The sequence below is a fragment of the Oryzias latipes genome, chromosome 7, assembly GCF_002234675.1.
Source record: "Oryzias latipes chromosome 7, ASM223467v1".
NCBI classification, from domain to species: domain Eukaryota; kingdom Metazoa; phylum Chordata; class Actinopteri; order Beloniformes; family Adrianichthyidae; genus Oryzias; species Oryzias latipes.
In genome coordinates, this window is record NC_019865.2 from 29808728 (window position 1) to 29826970 (window position 18243).

General features: G+C 40.3%; 1 protein-coding gene and 1 long non-coding RNA gene across 2 annotated transcripts in view; both read right to left on the bottom strand.

The window, feature by feature from the left end:
- Positions 1-18243, bottom strand: part of LOC101169180 (nucleolar protein 4-like) — a 121727-nt gene that overhangs the window by 82694 nt on the left and 20790 nt on the right. Inside the window, exons 2-4 of the mRNA XM_023957018.1 lie at positions 11428-11580; positions 5645-5756; positions 2316-2419 (exon numbers count right to left, since the gene is read on the bottom strand). Of these exons, the coding sequence (XP_023812786.1) occupies positions 2316-2419; positions 5645-5756; positions 11428-11580 (369 nt within the window). The remainder of the gene's footprint in view (positions 1-2315; positions 2420-5644; positions 5757-11427; positions 11581-18243) is intronic.
- Positions 14113-17534, bottom strand: LOC111947680. Its single transcript, XR_002873555.1, has 5 exons — positions 17330-17534; positions 16769-16803; positions 16114-16271; positions 15687-15782; positions 14113-14348 (listed from the first exon to the last, which is right to left on the bottom strand). It is a non-coding gene; the product is annotated as an uncharacterized LOC111947680 (long non-coding RNA).

The following is an 18243-nucleotide window of genomic DNA, read 5'->3' on the forward strand; positions in this document are numbered from 1 at the left end:
ACGTATTGCACTAAATCTAATGTTGCTTATGGCCAAGATGAGAGTATTCTCTGAAGCGTTTAATCTGCAGATAGATTTGAACATAAGCGAGCGCATGCAAGCCCAGAGAGTGTTAATTCTGAGTGAAACGAAAAGCTCACTAGCACTTGTCCTCCTTGGCTTATTAAAAAGCACTCTTAGAGCATCATTGTACGCCACCTGCAGCCTTCTCATACTGGCACTTTTATAGTTCGCCCAAAGATGAGCTGTATACAGAGGAGTGCAAAAAGCTTTAAATAATGTCACCTTGACTCCTTCTGTACACATACCAAACCTTCGGGAAAGAGTGTTGGCTTGGCCATATACCACACGACACTGCCTGTAGATGTCTGCGTCATCAGAGCAATTGGTCTGTAGTTTTCAGTGCAACCAATCTTTCCAGCTTTGTTTTTAACACTGGTACTAACATTACAGCTATCATAGAATCTGGTAAAAATCCATGAACAAGAAAAGCTGTAAAGCACATGGCAAGTAGTGGAATTACCCTTGTACTGGCAAACTTCACATGCTCAGAAGATACCCCATCAAGTCCAGTAGCTTTGTTATTAGACAGTCTGGAGATGGCTTGGTGAACATTATATGTTGTGATTATACCAGTGGTATCAGCATCATTGGCTACATAAATATCACTCTGGACACAGTTAAATATTCTTATGTAGTGTTGTCGCCATAGCTCTAAAATATTTTCAGTGCCAGAGGCCCCGTCTACCACAGATGGAATTGTTTTTATGCCAGCAGTATTAACTTTCACTTCTTTCCAGAAGTTTCGACTGTTGTGACAAAATAGATTCCTAGCCATGGAGTCAGCTCTCATTGCCTGGTCGTTTTTACAAATAAAACGTATTGCATACTTATATCTTGCATTGGTAACCCTTTTTTGCTCAAAAACTGGCCCATGCCTTGGTTTCCCAGCGAGAACCCATTCCCTTGAGGCTTCTCGTGCTCTTAAAAAGAATTCTGTTACATGAGAACTCCAGCCAGGTTTGCCCCTTTTCTTAGCTTTTGGTTTAAGAAGGAAGCTACTAGAATCAAGCAAAGCTTTCGTTATATTCTCATACAGAGAGGAGATGGCAGAGACATGAGCTGGGTTTTTACAATTTCCATTTCTACATGTAATTGCTTCTCTAGGCAGAGATATGGAACTTAATAATGTATCTGTATATACAGAGTACAATGACACTTCATCTTTTGAGATAGTGCTCCAATCCAAATATGAGGAACTATCAGGATTGTACCTTTGCCTCAAAGGTAAACTCAGCAAATTTATATGCATCCCAAAAGGAATATGGTCAGCAAATGACAGTTCATAAAAAATGGTCAAGTTAGTCAGGGAGGCATGAGCATCAGCTGTTGTAATACAATGGTCTAACCAGGAAGTTGTATGCCATGCTTCACTAATGTGTGTAAAACTATCTTCAGGCAGCAAGATTTCAGATGAGAGTGTCAGACCATTATCCACACAGAAATGTTTCAAATGATTCGCAAAAATAGATTTGTTGTCAGAGACGTCAGAGTTCATATCACCAATAGCAAACACATTTAAAAATGTATAATCTTGCATAAAACAGTTAATAAAAGCAAGCCTATTAAGAAACTCGGTTTCATTTTGATGACACTCATAGGGGGTGTACACATTGAGGATGACACATTCCTTGCCATTCTGTGTTAAGTGTATAGCTATACACCAGTCCACTTCCAGCCTAATGATATTTATACAGGAATCAAGTCTTTTATCCCAGAGGATGGCTACTCCCCCAGATATCCGACCTCTTATTATTCCATCACAAATATCCCTCGTGGACTCCCCAGCCCCATGGAAATTTTCATGTATTGAGTTTAATCCCTCCAAGTCCTGCTTTGTTAAAAAGGTCTCTTGTAAACAAAGCACATCACATTTTTCCAGCAGTTGGTCTACAACGACTCGTTGTACATATTCAGTGTTTCAAAACTTATATTATTTGCTGATGACAGAAATATATTCTACTCTACAGATAATCATAAGGAATTTATCAATGTGGTGAACACAGAGTTAAACAAAGTAAAATCATGGATGGATTACAGAAATTATCTTTTAACCCAGATAAAACCAAAGTGACGTTTTTTGGTAACAACAACGCCAATACCGAGCTCTCAATTAAAATCAATTCCAACATGGCGCATTCCTGTTGTCCAGCAGTATTTGAAAACCTGTTTCCTGTATAAGGATGTCAAACCCTGTTCTTTCTTTAGGCCATGTGTTTCTCTCACTTTGTGCCTGTAATGGTGTTTTAACAGACCTTTTGGTTGTACATCAGCTGCTGCTTCATCTTCATGTAAGTGGTTGTGAGGGGGAGGTTGTAGTCTACCTCCTCTGACGCCAAGGAGTTTGGAATGTCGTTTTCTGCAAACACAAAAAAGACAAACAACTATTTAAAATGTCCAAACTGAACAACACTGAACTATGTTTAGTTTCCTGGAATCACAGAAAACAGAACATTTTAGCTAAAAAAAATAAAATAATCATTTTTGATTAAGAGAAAAGTCACAAGTCCCCAGTTAAGCAGAATGAGCTTCAGTGGCAATTTGACCCAAAATTTATGTTAACACCAGGTCTTCAGCGGTTCATGAAGGCTTTATCATCAAAACATCCAGGAGACGTTCTCATTTTCACCTGATCCTTAGTCCATTTATGAAAATACTTAATTTTTTATTATATTTTAAAATGTTTTTTAATTATTGACTCTTTTACTGATAACAGTTTATTCTGGTAAAATTAAAACTTTATTCTTGAACATTTTTAAGTTTTTTCTTATAGATAACAACTTTTTTCTTGTGAAATTAAATCTTTATTCTCGTAATTTTTTTTCTTTTTTATGTTGGCCCTGGTGCTCCGTCGTACATACAAGCCTGAATGGACGCCCAATTTTATCGTTAACTTCAGGTTTTCCTGGAAACCACAAAATAAATGGCCCTACATGAAATGTAGTTAAAAAAGAATGTTTGAAAATGTTTGTAGATATTTTTCAGAGAGCAATGCTTCATTAAAACAAAGCTGTTGATTTAAAAAAGGCTTTTGTGAGTAAAAAAAAAGCCTTGAGGGTAAAATTACAGATATGTTTCAAAGAATGCCTTTTTAGCACCGAGAACAAAATAAAATAAAAGGTGAAAATTGTCATTAAAACTGGTATTTTCCAAAATAACATCACAATCGTGTATGCTTGTTTATTAGAAGCGTCCTCGTAACGGTAGAGAGGTGGTAGCTGCCGGCTTCATGCGTTGAGTAAATAAATCCATAAATAAATCCATATTTTGAGTACAGACTCCTGGATTTGTCTGTTAACTGAAGATTTCTTTTCTTCTTCTGTTTCCTTACTGGCTCTTTTCTGCAAAAAAATAATTGTTTTTATTAACTTTAAGTGCTAGCTTGAAGGTTTCAATTAAGCATTAATGTATTATAAGTCACCAGCTGCTTTAAAAGAAGACAAGACACATGAACAAAACAAGTGTCCGGATATCATCACGAGAAGAGCACAGACAGATATGCAGGAGACAATCGGGTACCAAAAATTCAGGTCACTGCAAATGTAAGTTGTGTTTTCTTTCTGTGAGGGTTTGAAGTGACCTAGTGACCGTGGCGGGGTGAATGACTCTTGATGTAAGAGATCGCAAAATGAAAGACACCAAAAAACCTTCAGCCTTCGGTTCCTGAAGGTTAGACTTAGACAATTTAGATGTGATTGTGCTTTTGTTGTGAAAAAAAGAGGGGGATAGAGAAGAATCCTATTGTTTATTTGACACAAAGGAGCCCCCCACACACATCCACTGCCCATCTCATCCCGCTGTCAGTGTCAATTAAACAGAGCTCCAGTCCACACTGATTAATTGCATTTAATAATTCACAGCTGAACTTTAGTGAGAAACACTTAGCATAGCGATAAAGATGGTGTTGAGACCGTGTGTGCCATGATGAGGCTGAAACCCCCACGGTGTCCTGAGGCAATTAGCTGCTGTCTACTAGTGACACACACCCATCTGTGGGATTTTCAGGGTTTTCATTATATGCATAGATTATTACAGTCTCTAATAAAATATTCTTTATCATATATACATACTGGAAATTCCCATTTCCAAACAGAGGTGTGACGAAATAGAGTATCACTTTTTTTCTTACAAATCTAAAATAATATTTACCCAAAAAAGGAGACAAGATGAATTTTCATTTCTTCACAAAATGTATTTGAGGTCAGTTTGCTGAAAATTCAGGAATGCTCAAATGTTGTGTTGCTCAGTGTTGTCTCTGGGTAAAAAAAAGGAACATGGTCCTGGGACCAGTTCGGTGAGGCTAACGCTGGGCTCAAAGAGATGCTGGCAAACCATCCGGCGCCCCTCCTGAGGTACTGGATGCTTTTCTGCAGGCACCATTTTCAGTGCAGGTGGAAGGCCGTTGACTACAACAGGGGACATTGGCAGCAGTGGAAGGAATACTTTGAGGATCTCCTCAATCCCTCTGACAACCCCTCCTCTTCTAGGAACCCAAGGCTGAGGACTTTGGATTGGGGCTGTCCATCACCTAAGCCAAAGGCACCAAAGAAGTTGAATAGCTCCTTAAAGAGTCCCCCCAATGAAAATTGTGATTTGGGGGGTTTTAACATGTTCTAGTAGCATTTTCCTCATGATGGAGGACGTGTATAAAAGAATTTAAGCTTAAAACTGCATTTCTGAGTTCTTCTTTATTCAATTCATGTGAATTGCAAATGAAAACTCTCTCTGCTCTGCTCCATTCTGATGCACCCACTTGCAGACAATTAGATCCATGAACGTCTTTGTTTTCCTCATCTACACTGGTATCTGGCTCAAAACTGTACAGCTAAATAGTTGTGATATTGCTCACCAATTTTATTGCAGCACTAATGTTAGGTTGGGATTGTGAGGGGCTGTAAGATAGCAGGAAAGAGTGTAAACAAGGGGATGATGGGATATCAGCAGTGGCTTACTTCCATGCAAACTGTCCCGCCCACAACTCAGAGCTGAATTCCTGATGAACTCCTGCTTCTTTTCAGAAACTATGTCTTAGAAAATGACACCGATTTTTTTATCCATCCATCCATCTTCTCACACTCATCCAGGACCAGGTCGTGGGGGCAGCAATCATAGCAAATACCCAGACTTCCCTTTCCCCGGCCATTTCCTCCAGTTCCTCTGGGGGGACCCTGAGGCATTCCTAGACCAGCCTAGAGGTCTTGCGTGTCCTGGGTCTTCCCCGGCCTCCCCAGTGGGACATGCCGTGAACACCTCCCCAGGGAGGCATCCGGACTCGATGCCCAAACCACCTCAACTGGCTCCTGTGGATGTGGAGGAGCAGTGGCTCTACGCACAGATGCTCCTAAATCTGAAGTCTGATCATCCAACCCAGTACCCTTTTTAGCTCTTTTTGCTATGTTTCACATTATTAAGTGAAATAGCTGCTTAATCATAGCAGCTTTTAGTTGTTTGTACTCTGGTTTGCTAAAGCAAGAGAGCTATGGATTTTCCTTGGATCATTTTCTGCCGGTCTGATGTGGTTACGACAAACTGTCGACATGGTCATAGCTGAGCACTCCTGACTCCTGTGCACATGTGTGTGTACCTTTGCAGTCCTGTCCCGCAGCAGCCAAATGCATCCGTTTCTGACACTCTCCACAGGTCATGAGGAAACGAGTCACCGCCTCTCTGGGCAGGAAAGCGTACATCTCTGCGATCTGGAATGAAGAAACCATCAGAAACTAAAGTGAAGCAGTGCATTCGAAACATGACCCAGTAGTATTACCGCAACCTACTTTTCACTTATGTTTGAGTAGATGTCCTACTCTAACAAAGCCACATTAGGTACTACATTAACTATTACATGTCACATTCACAGTAATTATTATTATGATGATAAAAAGCTCTATTATCATCCAAAAATATGATAAAGAAAGAGATGTTCTTATTATAATCAGTTATTCAAACTCTTCCTATAACATATAACTTGTTACATATCAGCGCAAAGCTGCTTTATCTGCTTCAGAGTCTAATAAAATTAGCTTTTTTGTTGTAACAGTTGAGTTAAGGCTAATTCAAAGAAGGTCAACACTGGAGCTAAAGCTCTGGTGTTAAAGGGTTCATTGGTCACATGACTCCTGTGTTACTACTGCAAGGACTGCTAATAATTTAGTATAATCCTGGTACAGCTAAAGAACTGCATAAACGATTGAAGAAGCTATTGTAAATATAGCCGCTAAAAATAAAAAATGTCCAATATGGGCAAAAAAGAAACCAGGCCAAACAGAGAACTAGAGGCTAGTGTGCCTCGGACAGACTAAATCAATGATTCTGCCTATAAAAAGCTAAAATGACTCCTAACTCACAACACCACACACAGATGCTGGCTATGGAGACAAACTGGAATAAACCTGTTGTGAGTGTGTGAGTCTATAAGGCCCCACAGGAACAGACAGGAAGTCACTCATTAAAGTGGAAAGAAAAATAAGTGAAATAAACTAAAATAGACTGATCAAAAGAATAAAAGGAACACATCCTATACCTGAACAAATTGAAAATTCTATTGGAATCATTTCTTTTTTACATAGTTGAATGTGCAGACAACACAACCACACACAAACTAATGAATGAATTTCATTGTATTAGCCGATGGAGGTCAGGATGTGGAAAATGAAAGTGGAAAAACACACTACAGGCTGATCCGACTTTGATACGAAACAAGTCAAAATGAGACTCCTGGAGGATCTCCTCCCACACCTGGACCAAATCATCCACCAACTTCTGGACAGTCTGGTGCAACCTGGCATTGGTGGATGGACGACACATGATGTCCCAGATGTTCTCAATTGGATTCAGGTCTGGGGAACGGGCAGGACAGTCCATGACATCAGTACATTCGTCTGGTCGAAACTGCTGACACACTCTAGCCTTATAAGGTCTGGCATTGTCTTGTATTAGGAGGAACCCAGGGTCAATCACACCAGCATGTGGTCTCACAAGGGGTCTAAGGATCTAATCTTGGTTCCCAATGGCAGTCAGGCTTCCTCTGGTGAGCTGTGCGGCCAAAGGTATGTCTAAATAAACCCCTTTTGTAGTTGAGGCCAAATTTTATTAATTTCAATCATGTTTGAAAATCTTTGGTGTTGGACGGGACGGAAAAGGAAAGGAGAGAAGAAGAGAGAGGGATGTTAGGGGGGGGGGTGATAATGGGAGGGGGGGGGGGTAAGACAATGAAGCAGCATAGAGCAGCAAGTTTACTGGTTGTTTATCATTACGGTAAGGTTCAAATGTAGTACAAAAAGGCCGGGGCCTGTCCACACACACACTCAAATGTTATCAACACACCTGCTAGCTGCAAAAATGTCCACATGTCAACATGTACACAAAACAGATAGTGTTCACACATGCATACCTATGCCTTTAAACCAACTAGTGTGAAATTTTTTATTCATTCAATCATGCAAACTATTAATGCAAAGGTGAGCTAACCCCTGTGCTCAGGTGAGGTTTTATGTTCTTCTAAAATGGATGGTGGAATGTGAAAAGAAGGAGGAGGAGCGCCCAGCCACCCCCACACCAAGACACCCGCCGCAGCAGTAGCGGCAGCCGGAACCCCCCAACGCCACACGGCAACAGGCAGGGAACAACCACCCCACGGGGCTATCACATCCGCCACCCAGGCCAGGGCCAGCAGGACCGTCGCGAGGCCCCCAGAGCCAGAGAGCAGGTAAGCACAGGGGGAAAGAGAGCGCCGCCCCAGCCCAACCAGGAGAGCAGCCCCCCCGCCGCGCCGGAAGAGCCCAACACAGGGCCCCACCCGAGAAGGGCACCCACAGCCCCAGACGAGCACCCCACCACCACCCAGGAGTTCTGGGCTTCCCCCCGCCCCAACCCCAGGTACGAGCCAGGACCCCCCAAGGGAGACCCGCTCCGCACTCCAGGCAGCCACTCACCCGGCCCACGGTTGGTCCAGGGAGGAACAAGGCTCGGCCATAGTTGGAAATTTGGCGGGCCCAGCGCTCAGGGGCAAGGAACAGAACCCACCCCCCAGGGACACGGACACCCCCGGCTCAGGTGTAATGTGAACCCCCCCCCCCCCGAGCGGAGAGAGCACCGCTGGGCCCAGGAAACCGGCACCCAGGGGACACGGCAGCCGTTGCCAAGGGCCCCGTACCCCCCTTCAGGTAAGGGGTAGGGGACAGATGCTCCTAGGTCCCACCTTCCTTGCAAAATGTGTGTGCGTGTATGTGTGTTTTGTGAGGGTGTGTGTGTGCATGTGTGTGTGTTTTATGTTGGAATGTATATTTTGAGGGGGGAGGGGTGTGTGTACTAAGGGGGGTGCAGTTAAAATTGGCAGGTAGGGCACTGAGGGGACATATCCTGATTACTCACAGTGATGTCCCCTCACCCTCCCCACCAAGGGGCCCTAAATGTCTAAGGTGCGGTTAAAATTGGCGGGTAGGGTGCTGGGAGGACATCTGCTGCTTGCTGGCAGTGATGTCCAAGCACCCCCCCTACCAAGGGCCCTACATGTCTAAGGTGCAAATAAAACCGAAAGAAGGGGGGCCCACTCCATACGGCAACCATGGGAGGGGGGCCACTGCCAAGTAGCTCCCCCCCAAGGCGCATCCCAGGCTAAACCCCCTACCCTTTCACCCTAATAAGAGGTTATATGAGGAAGGGGGTAAGTTGGGGACAGCTGTTCAATTTAGTTTTAATATGCCTCTCCCCCTTAGTATGATCTGTGTTATTATATATTTTATAATTATTTGAATGTTTTGTAATGTATGTAACCTTTTTATAATCAATTGGTATTTTAAATTATTTTAATTGATCACTCAACTACAAAAACCCATCAGGACACGTTTCCCATAATGCATTGTTTTGTAGTCAATTGGCGGCTTGCAGTCAGTGCAGTATTACATTTCCAGCTGTGTTGGCATAGGTGGACGCCTTGCTCCCGCCCCTTTCTCCTGATGTTGTTGTGATGATTGACAGGTGATGTTGGAGCAAAAACAAAAACAAATGTCTCACACCAGGTGAACTGTGCAGCGTTGAGTTCACCTGGGTGATCTCAAACACGCTTATTGTGCGTCTTGGCTGCACTTATTTGGTGTCACCAAGATAAATTTCAATCAGTTTTTGAGCCTCTCTCTGATCTCAGGTATCTGTATCGATTGTTCTGATCTCCAGTGAACATCGCCCGTTCTTTTACAGTTTACATTCTTCTGTCGGTTTACCTTGTTGTTGCATCTTCAAAAGTGCAGAATAAAATGTGACACTGAATTTAAAACAGCGCATTGTAATTTCTTCATCTATTATTAAAGTATTTATTAGTAATACAGTGGAAATTAGTAGATTTGGTTTGCATGTTGATTTACGGTATGCGCCCCTAAAATTTTCAGTTGGGGGCCACAGTGCTCCTAGTGAAAAAAGTTAGTCTGGAGCCCTGGATTGTTAAAATGACTAAACTAGTTTGCTAAAGATATGAAACAATAAAAAAGAACAGAAGGACTACAATGAAGAGAGACTAAAAAATGTTTGCTTTATGCAAGCAAATGAGGCAACAACAAGTTAGTGTTCATATTTACTCTGATCAGTCTGTCCTTTTTTGGACTAAAATGAAAGTTTTTGAGGGTCCTTCCTTTATTTGCACTTCATGCAACACTTCTCCACGCCGGCTCACTGTCCATCATAGTTCTGCTTGGATCACTTAGTATTTAAAGACAGTAAAACAGACAAAAATAAAGAGCCTTGTAATGGTCGGAGAGTCTGAGAAAAGCTTTTCTATAAACAGACTAAAGCCATAACCTGATATTTCCACATAATCACGTTAACTGTGCTGTTAATAGGGATGTCCCGGTCCGATCACAAATCAGAAATCGGGCCCGATCACATCGTTTCGGGCTAGATTGAAATTGGATGTTGTCTCAGGATTGGATATTTATTTATTTATACTACTTTGATCAGTGGTGTATAATTGGATGCCAGACTGTCATGCAGGAGACCTGGGTTTGCTTCCCAAGGCGTGCAGTGAACTAAGACCATGTTGGGGTCTCTAGGCGAGACCCTTCACACTGCTGCCCATCTGGATTTCCCTGTCCCGTGAAAACACAGGGTTGTGTTAGGAAGGACATCCGGCGTAAAAACTCTCTGCCAAACCGCCCGTGTGACTCACTGAACGCATTTCAAGCTTGTTGTTTCTAATAAATGTCCTGGTAGAAGTCCGCAGATCACGAACGGATTGGGCTATTTGATCGCCATAAAGCGCAGCAGTTTGAGCAGGAGGCTAACAGCTAACAAAAACAGTTCTGCAAAGTTAGCAAGATGTTCACAGATTCCATCTAATAAATACTTTAAACTGATAGCAAGTGTCTCTTGAGTTTTGTCTTAATACAAAGAACGACCTACACAGACATGTAAAAGAGAAAAGATCAGGTTTTGGTTTCCTTTGAACGAGAACGGCGCTCTCCTGCTGCAGACAGAGAGACGGCAGTGAGACGGCTGCAAAGTCTTTAAAAAACTAAATAAAACTATAATCTCTGACAAACAATCACAACTAATAAATGGTTCCATTGATATGATCTAGTCATGAAAACCCATCATCATATTCATGCTGCGACAACAATTTTGGAAAAAAGTCCTTCCTTTTATTTTTTATAGAGATGTGATCACATCTGATCAAAAATGTTCATTAGCTCTGAAGATACCAAAGCTGAAGTCACTAAACTTTCTCACATGACCAACTAGCAACAAAGATTTGGGGAGAAAATGACTCAGAATCGGATCGGGAACAAAAACTTCTGATTGGGACACCACCAGTTGTTCCGTTCCAACTCTGTAATAATTTTGACTAAAGAAACTCAAAAGTAAAACAACAGCCATGTAACTCATAACAAACTTCAGGAGTATTATTGTATGAAAAGGAAGAACCTAAAACAGTATCTGTACTGTAATGTTTCTGAGCGCAAAAGAAAAAAAAAACATGTCAAACCATTTGTTCATCTTTTGGGGCACAAAAAAATGAACAAAAACCCATCAGATGAGAGAAGAATCGATAATAACTGAGACAGATTAGGAGACTTCCAGGACTCAGGACCGTCTGTGGGAGCACCTTTATGTTACCAACAGAGGGCAGCATCAGCAGCCAAACCACAGAGGACAGACATCTGCACCCAGACAGTAGCCTTTACATTCTGTCCAGTCTCTTTAACTAAACACCAAAGTGTTCTGGTCGTCCTGATAAGAGTCAGACAGATGACATGATAGCAAACAAAGACAGGAGTGAAGGCAGGCAGGCAGGCAGGCAGGCAGGCAGGCAGGCAGGCAGGCAGGCAGGCAGACAGACAGACAGACAGACAGGGCTCGGTCACTGTGCTGCATGCTCACAGCTTTGTAGGTCTTTTTCTGGCCGGCGTGCTTTGGCGTCTTCCCTGGCTCAGTCCCGATCTCCACATGCATGGAATAAATGATGTCGAAGAAGTCCTCAACAACCGCCACCCGCTTCAGAGAGGAGTCGCTGTTTGATGCACCCTCCATGCACTGAAAGAGAGTATGAGGGGTTAGCAGAGCCGAGCACACAGCAAAAACTAAATCTTGAGGAAGTAAAAAGACCAATTTTCAAGAAAAGTATCTTACTTTCTGTCTTAAAGCAAAAACAATTTTATTCAGAAATTTTATCAAAATGAAAAAGAATCTTAGTTCAGTAAACATGTTTTAGTGACTAGAATTTTTGCTTTTCTTACAATACATCGGCAGATCTTTTGCTCATTTGAAAAAAATTTGCCAATGTAGTTAGAATTTTTACTTATTTTCTAGGGGACTGGTTTTTGTGGTGCAAACAAAGTTCTCCCTTAGCACAATGTAAGACATCTCCATGAAGATCATCTGCTGATTTAAAAGTACTTTTATACCGTTCACAAAGTTTCAGTGCAGGTAGAAGTACTGGTGGTTAAAACTGTACCCAAGTAAAATACGAAAACTAGAATTAACTGATTTACTAGAGACTTTCTGAGAATATTTTTTATCTCTATAAAACATGATAAAACAGTCTGTCAAACTTAGCAAACAAATGTTCCTTTTCAAATTTCTTTACTACAAAACAGCAGATTCGTGTTTTCTAGAGGACCTATATTACTGCAGCAGATGCTGAGAAGTTTCTCATGTGCAGCTCAAACATGTATTTTAACACAAACACGTCTCGTCCTCTAGTTTTTAATGTTCTCAGGTAACTGTTTTATTGTACCAGCAAGAAAAACAAACAGGTATATCACCTCTGTTATTCTTAGCGCTGTAAACATTTTAAATCAGAGTGGCATTACTCAACAGCAGGAAGGTACCTGTCTTTTAATTAATTATTAATTAATTATTCATTTATTTTGTACAGTGTGTTGTTGCTGTCATGTCTTTTTATCTTGTCCTTCGCTGTAGAGCTGCCCTAGCGGTCAGTAAAGCATTCTATCTATCCATCTATCACACTTAACACAAGGGCTACAGTTTAAGCCTCAGTCAGATGGACCAGTGTTTTTCAACCATCTCCCACGGCGCTCTAGTGTGCCGTGGGAGATGGTCAGGTGTGCCGTGGGAAGTTGCCCTCATTACCTGATCTAAAAACATTTTCCATCTCCAGGATATCAGCTCATTGTTCATCCAAACAAACACTGAGAAGTTAGGAATATGAAAGACCGTAAAATACTTTTTTCTTTGTGTTTATTTGATTCTATTAAAGACATTTTGATAAGAATGACGGTACCGTGATTTAGCTGCAGCTATAAGTGTGTAAGGAAAAGTCCCGCCCCTTCAACTGTCTCCACCAATCATTCTTGGAGGCTTAATCACATGTCATCAGTCTGACCAATCAGAAGTGGTTAAAGTCTTCACTTCCTTGTTCAGATTCTGCTCATAAAGTCTCTCAGTTCTAACAAAAATAACATCTAAAGCTCGTCTTCAGCGATGTAGCTTTCCACAGAATCTGGTATCAGAACGTGGAACAAGTGAACAAAACCATGAAGCTCAGAGGCGCTAGTCTGTCTGCATTCGGCTGCTGTTTGCATTACATCTCCCATGATGCATTGGGTTAAAGTGACAGCGTCTCAGCGCACGAGTCTCTCCTCTTAACGTCTTGAAACCACAACGAACACACATAGAAACAGTTTTTAAATCTTCTAACTTAACTTTGATTACATCTTTTAGAAAAAACAGCTGCAGCTTCCAGCTTTTTCTGCCACAATTATCACAAAAATGCACGTGAGATCATGGAGGGACTGTACATCAATACAGACTATGAGTTTCTCCTTTTTTTAAATTTTTGGATGCTGGTGTGCCGCAGGATTTTTGTCAAGGTTAAAGTGTGCCGTGGCTCAAAAAAGGTTGAAAAACACTGAGATAGACCTATAAGGAGATCAGCCCTTAAGGTTTGTATGACCACCTTAAGGGACATCATGAAAATGGAAAGTGCCATTGTTTTGCACTGTAAACCCGAATAAGTTCAGTGAACTCAAAATTTTTGAGGAAACAGATTACATAATAATTTTTAAGTTGACCTACTTAAAAAGTATAAGTTACTAGAACTTAAAATCTTTGAGTTGAGTAAAATAAAACTATTTAACTAAAATTAAACTATAACTTTTTATTTAACTAACTTAAACATTCTTACTTTAATGAACTAGAATATTTTGTTTGTATTGAACCTTAATACATTAGTTAATTAACTAAAAAACTTTAATATATCTCAACTCAAAATTAATCATTTGAAGTCTAAACTAGTCTTATTTGTCCTTCTTAGTCAGGACCATTCTTACAAAAGAAAAACTGAGGCAGAATTTTAATTGCAAGTTTATTTTTAAACCACCTTACACAAGTACATTTGAACAACTTGTGGTACAAGAAAAAAGGAAAACACTGCACAATTTGTGTTAAGAAAAAGTGCACAAGCCATAAAAAAAAAGAAAAAAAAATCAGTCTTCAAGAAAAGAAAAAAAATGAGCTCTAATCTTTTTTACACCATTTCTTTATACAACTTTATAAAAAAGAGCATTCTTACATTTCAAGAAAAGCAAAAATTGTATATCAGCCTTTTTTTTTTTTTACACTTTTCCCACATAAAACTGTATTTTCTTAGGCTGCCCTTTCCCTAAAAACATTAGCGCTCAAAAAAATACCCATTTGGGAATGTCGCCTACCACAAGCTCATCTTCCACCACAACTGCAGTACTGAGCGGACAGAAATGCACTGAACTTGTATTGTTGTTGCTGACGGTCAGAATGCCAACAGAGGTGCTGCTGATGTCTGCCTCTGGTGACTCTTTAATCTGCAAATGAAAAAAAAGTGTAGTATTAAAGAAAGAATTGATCGCTTGAGGGAAGAAAACTTTATGCAAAAACTACAACCTGAAATTGACATTTTAAGAGAAGGTCAGAAATTACACATCAGGAAAATTATTAAAGTTGATTTAAATTAATGATTTCAAGCATTGTAGTCAAAGCAATAAAGAATTTACACATATTTATCAAACTCATTACAGAAATGATAAAATGCATTGATTAAAAAGACAGAAAATAAAACAAAAACGTCACTTATATCACATTTGCTTAATTCAATACAGTGATCTTTAACTAAAGTCATGTAGAGCTTGATTTATTGCTTGAAAAGGATCTGGAAGAACAGAGCTTATATAATACAAAATATATTGAAATCAAAATAAGACTATTTGTAAGAATCATCATGATTCCATAAGGCACTGTACACAAAAAAACAAACAAAAGCTTTTGTAACATGACAATCTGAAAACAGGATCACATTTATTCACCCCTCCCTCCACCTAACCAGTTTCACCAACATAACTCTCAGCTTGTGCTGGATGGTCAGCACCTTTCAGGACACGTCCAGGAATTCCATCTGCCCCGGCTTCTTACCTAGTATTCACCCTCTGGAACTCTTTCCTGATGTCATGCTCTCACAGTTAGCACTCGTTACTCTCCACCAGGTTGTGTCTCTGTTATGGGGCAGTTTTTCAACTACAGCACAGAACGTCTCCATAAAAATGACACAACCTGCTGGAAAGAATGTCACCTTCTTGCCAATGCAACTTAAGAGCAAAGATTCAGTTCAAATTTATTTATATAGTCCTATGTCACAATAAAAGTCGTCTCCATGGGCTTCACAACGACAATTGTACAAGAACATGAAATCATAATACATTAGGTATTGGCTAAACTAAACTAAACAGACTAAACTAAACTGGGCATCCCTGCCATTAGACCCTCTTACACCGTTAGTAAAAACTCCTTTATAAAAATAAAATAAAAAAAAAATCCTCCCCAGGACGGACAGGCGATGTACCAGAACTCTTTGAGAAGAATTACATTTTCTAGTTCAACAACTGCATTTTTAAAGTCCAGCAGATTGGCGTCATCCAGATGAAATAGGGGACAGCTGTGGGCCCGAGACGAGCCAGAGTCGAGGTCCACGGTCAGGTACAGCACAGATGAGCTGCAATATTTTAGGAGACTATGTGCTTTGCCTCACAACATTGCTTTGGCACGACTTTCTGGTTAAGTTGTATTACCCACACAGCTGGAGTATTAACCAGCACACTGTCACTGGTACTATATAGTGAATAAAACATTATCCGTCATAAAGTACTTACATTCCAAACTTTGAAGAACTGTGGGTCCTCCTCACGTTTGTATATTAGAAGCCAGTACAGGACAGGAGTACATTTGACATCAGCAGTCTGCTCTTGCTGCATAGAGACAAAGACAAATTAATATGGCAAACATATATCAAATGACTGCACCCTTTGGTCTGGCTCAGTTCAGTTCATCTAGTCTTTTTAATAATCTTAAAATTGTACAGTTATTTCAAAAAATACACCAAACATAAGATGACACTAAATTCATATTTACAAATGCATTGGGATCAACGTTGATTATTTTTTCTCCAATGAAGTAAACATTTACACTCATTCACTTTATTAGAAACGCTCAGTAATTCATATGAACCGATCCAAGTCATTCCCGTCTTTTAGCTATACTAATGCATAATGTTAATCATGCCATGCAGTTACACCTCACCTGTTTATCATAGAGGTGCAGAATGTCGCATAGAGCCTTCCGGTTCGTGCTGCCTTCTGTCTCAAAAAGATCAGCATCCTCTGCGTCTGTCTCTCCAGGTCAAAATAAAACTGTTTTTCCAGGTTGACATTTGTGATGCGATGAAACTCAGCTCACATCTACAAAAAAATGTACAAATGTTAAACACATTTTAAAGCTTTTTCAAGCTACTGGTAGCTTGGAAAAACCGCTGCATTTCACAATAGCCTCAATACTATGTCCACAATATGTAATCTATGATTTATATTAATATTTTTTAAATACTTGTGCATTAGCTAGAATGACATAGAGGATGTTTTAGGAAGAGACAAAAAAGTTATTTTAAAATATTTGACATGATTGTGAAACACAAATCACAACCAAACCAGTGGCCAAAATACAGTTTTTGAGTATTAAGCAAACTTTATGATACATTTAGTACTTTAACTCGAGCCCAATTCAGGACAAAGTTATAACTGCTACATAACATTAAGGTAGCTTAGACATTTTTACTTATTTATGATTAGTTTAATTGGTCAATAAGGTCAAATGTTCTCCAAAGCCGGAGGATTCATTGGACTGAGAGCCGCTCGTGTCTTAAATATTGCAGCCATGTTTTTTTACAATCAAAACTTACCTACGCTCTTATTTTTCAAACGCACCGCCGGTTCACTGAAGAAGATACGAGAACATGTTAGCGTAAGGCAGCTAGCTTAGCCCACATTTGCATTTATTAGGTTACTACGTGAAATACAAGTTACACAAAAAAAAAAAAACAATTACCAAATCACAGAGCCTATGGTAAAAAGTAGTAGAAAAAAAAGGCAATTCCCACCGAGTCGTATATGTGGCTGTGGCAGCCGCTCTGCCGGAGCTAGCTAGCGGTTAGCTAGTAGTAACGGTTAGCTAGTAACGGTTAGATAATTTAAAATGTGCGCCAACCAACTCGGTAAACGTAAAACTTGAAACTTTGCCCCCACAACTTCTTTTAACCACAAGCAATAATTCTCTGGTGACATGATACTGCAAAACATACATAATTGTTTAATTCAGAACAAATATTCGAAGATATACAAACTCATGGAGCACGTCATGAATACAAAGGATATACTAGAAGGAACATCAAAAGAAGTAAAAAATATATAATACAGAGGCGAAAGTCATAAAATATAATAAAAAATAAAATAATACGACTTACCTAGACGTATGTGCGTTATCAACTTGGGCCAGCTGACACTCGCATCAGACCTCCGCCATCTTGAAGACTTCTGTGGCTGAGTTCACGTTCATGGGCGTACGTTATGACGTCATCACGTCTCATTACTCATAAGTTTTGACTCCAAGGTTTCATTTACTCAAAATGTTTTAGTCCAATAAACATATAACTGTGGCAAAAGTTGAATCGGCTTAAAGGTTTTAAGCTGACTCAACTTGTTTGTTACTTTTGAGTTCAGTGATTATAAAACTTTTGAGCTCATTGGACTATCCGGGTTTACAGTGTGTGTTGTGTGTGTGGTAAATGAATCATTGAGTATTTGTTATGGTTAATGTTCGCGCACTTATGACATACCGGTGATGCTGTGATGCCCTTACATCGCACTAAAGTCGTCAATAAGGTTCTTGTACTGAGTACGTACAGACCACGTGCAAATGCTGCACACACGGAGTGTTCAGGTGATTTGTGTAGGGTGATCACACAAACTACATTCTCATTGCCTCATTTTCTCATTTTTAACAGTCAGGCTGCAGCAAGGGACTTTAACAGCACTAAGGGGCTCCCTGCACAATGCACAGGGTTCGGGGGGGGGAAATGATCTGCTAAACATGCTTTTATTATTTTAATGATTATTACTAAGTGACCGTTGGCTCATATTTTCTTTTAATATGTGCAGCTGGTGCTTTATTAATGGTCGCATGGACCCGGAAGAAGGGTTAGGATTAATTATTTTTAATCGAATACGTCCCAACAACATTTAGCCGTGGATGCATTTAAAATCCATGCGGGAAATGCTGCAATCTGCATCTCGGCTGCACGTAAATATGTGGGAATAACATCGGCCTTTATTTTGACACGATCGGTAACACAAATTCACAACTGAACACGGTTTCTCA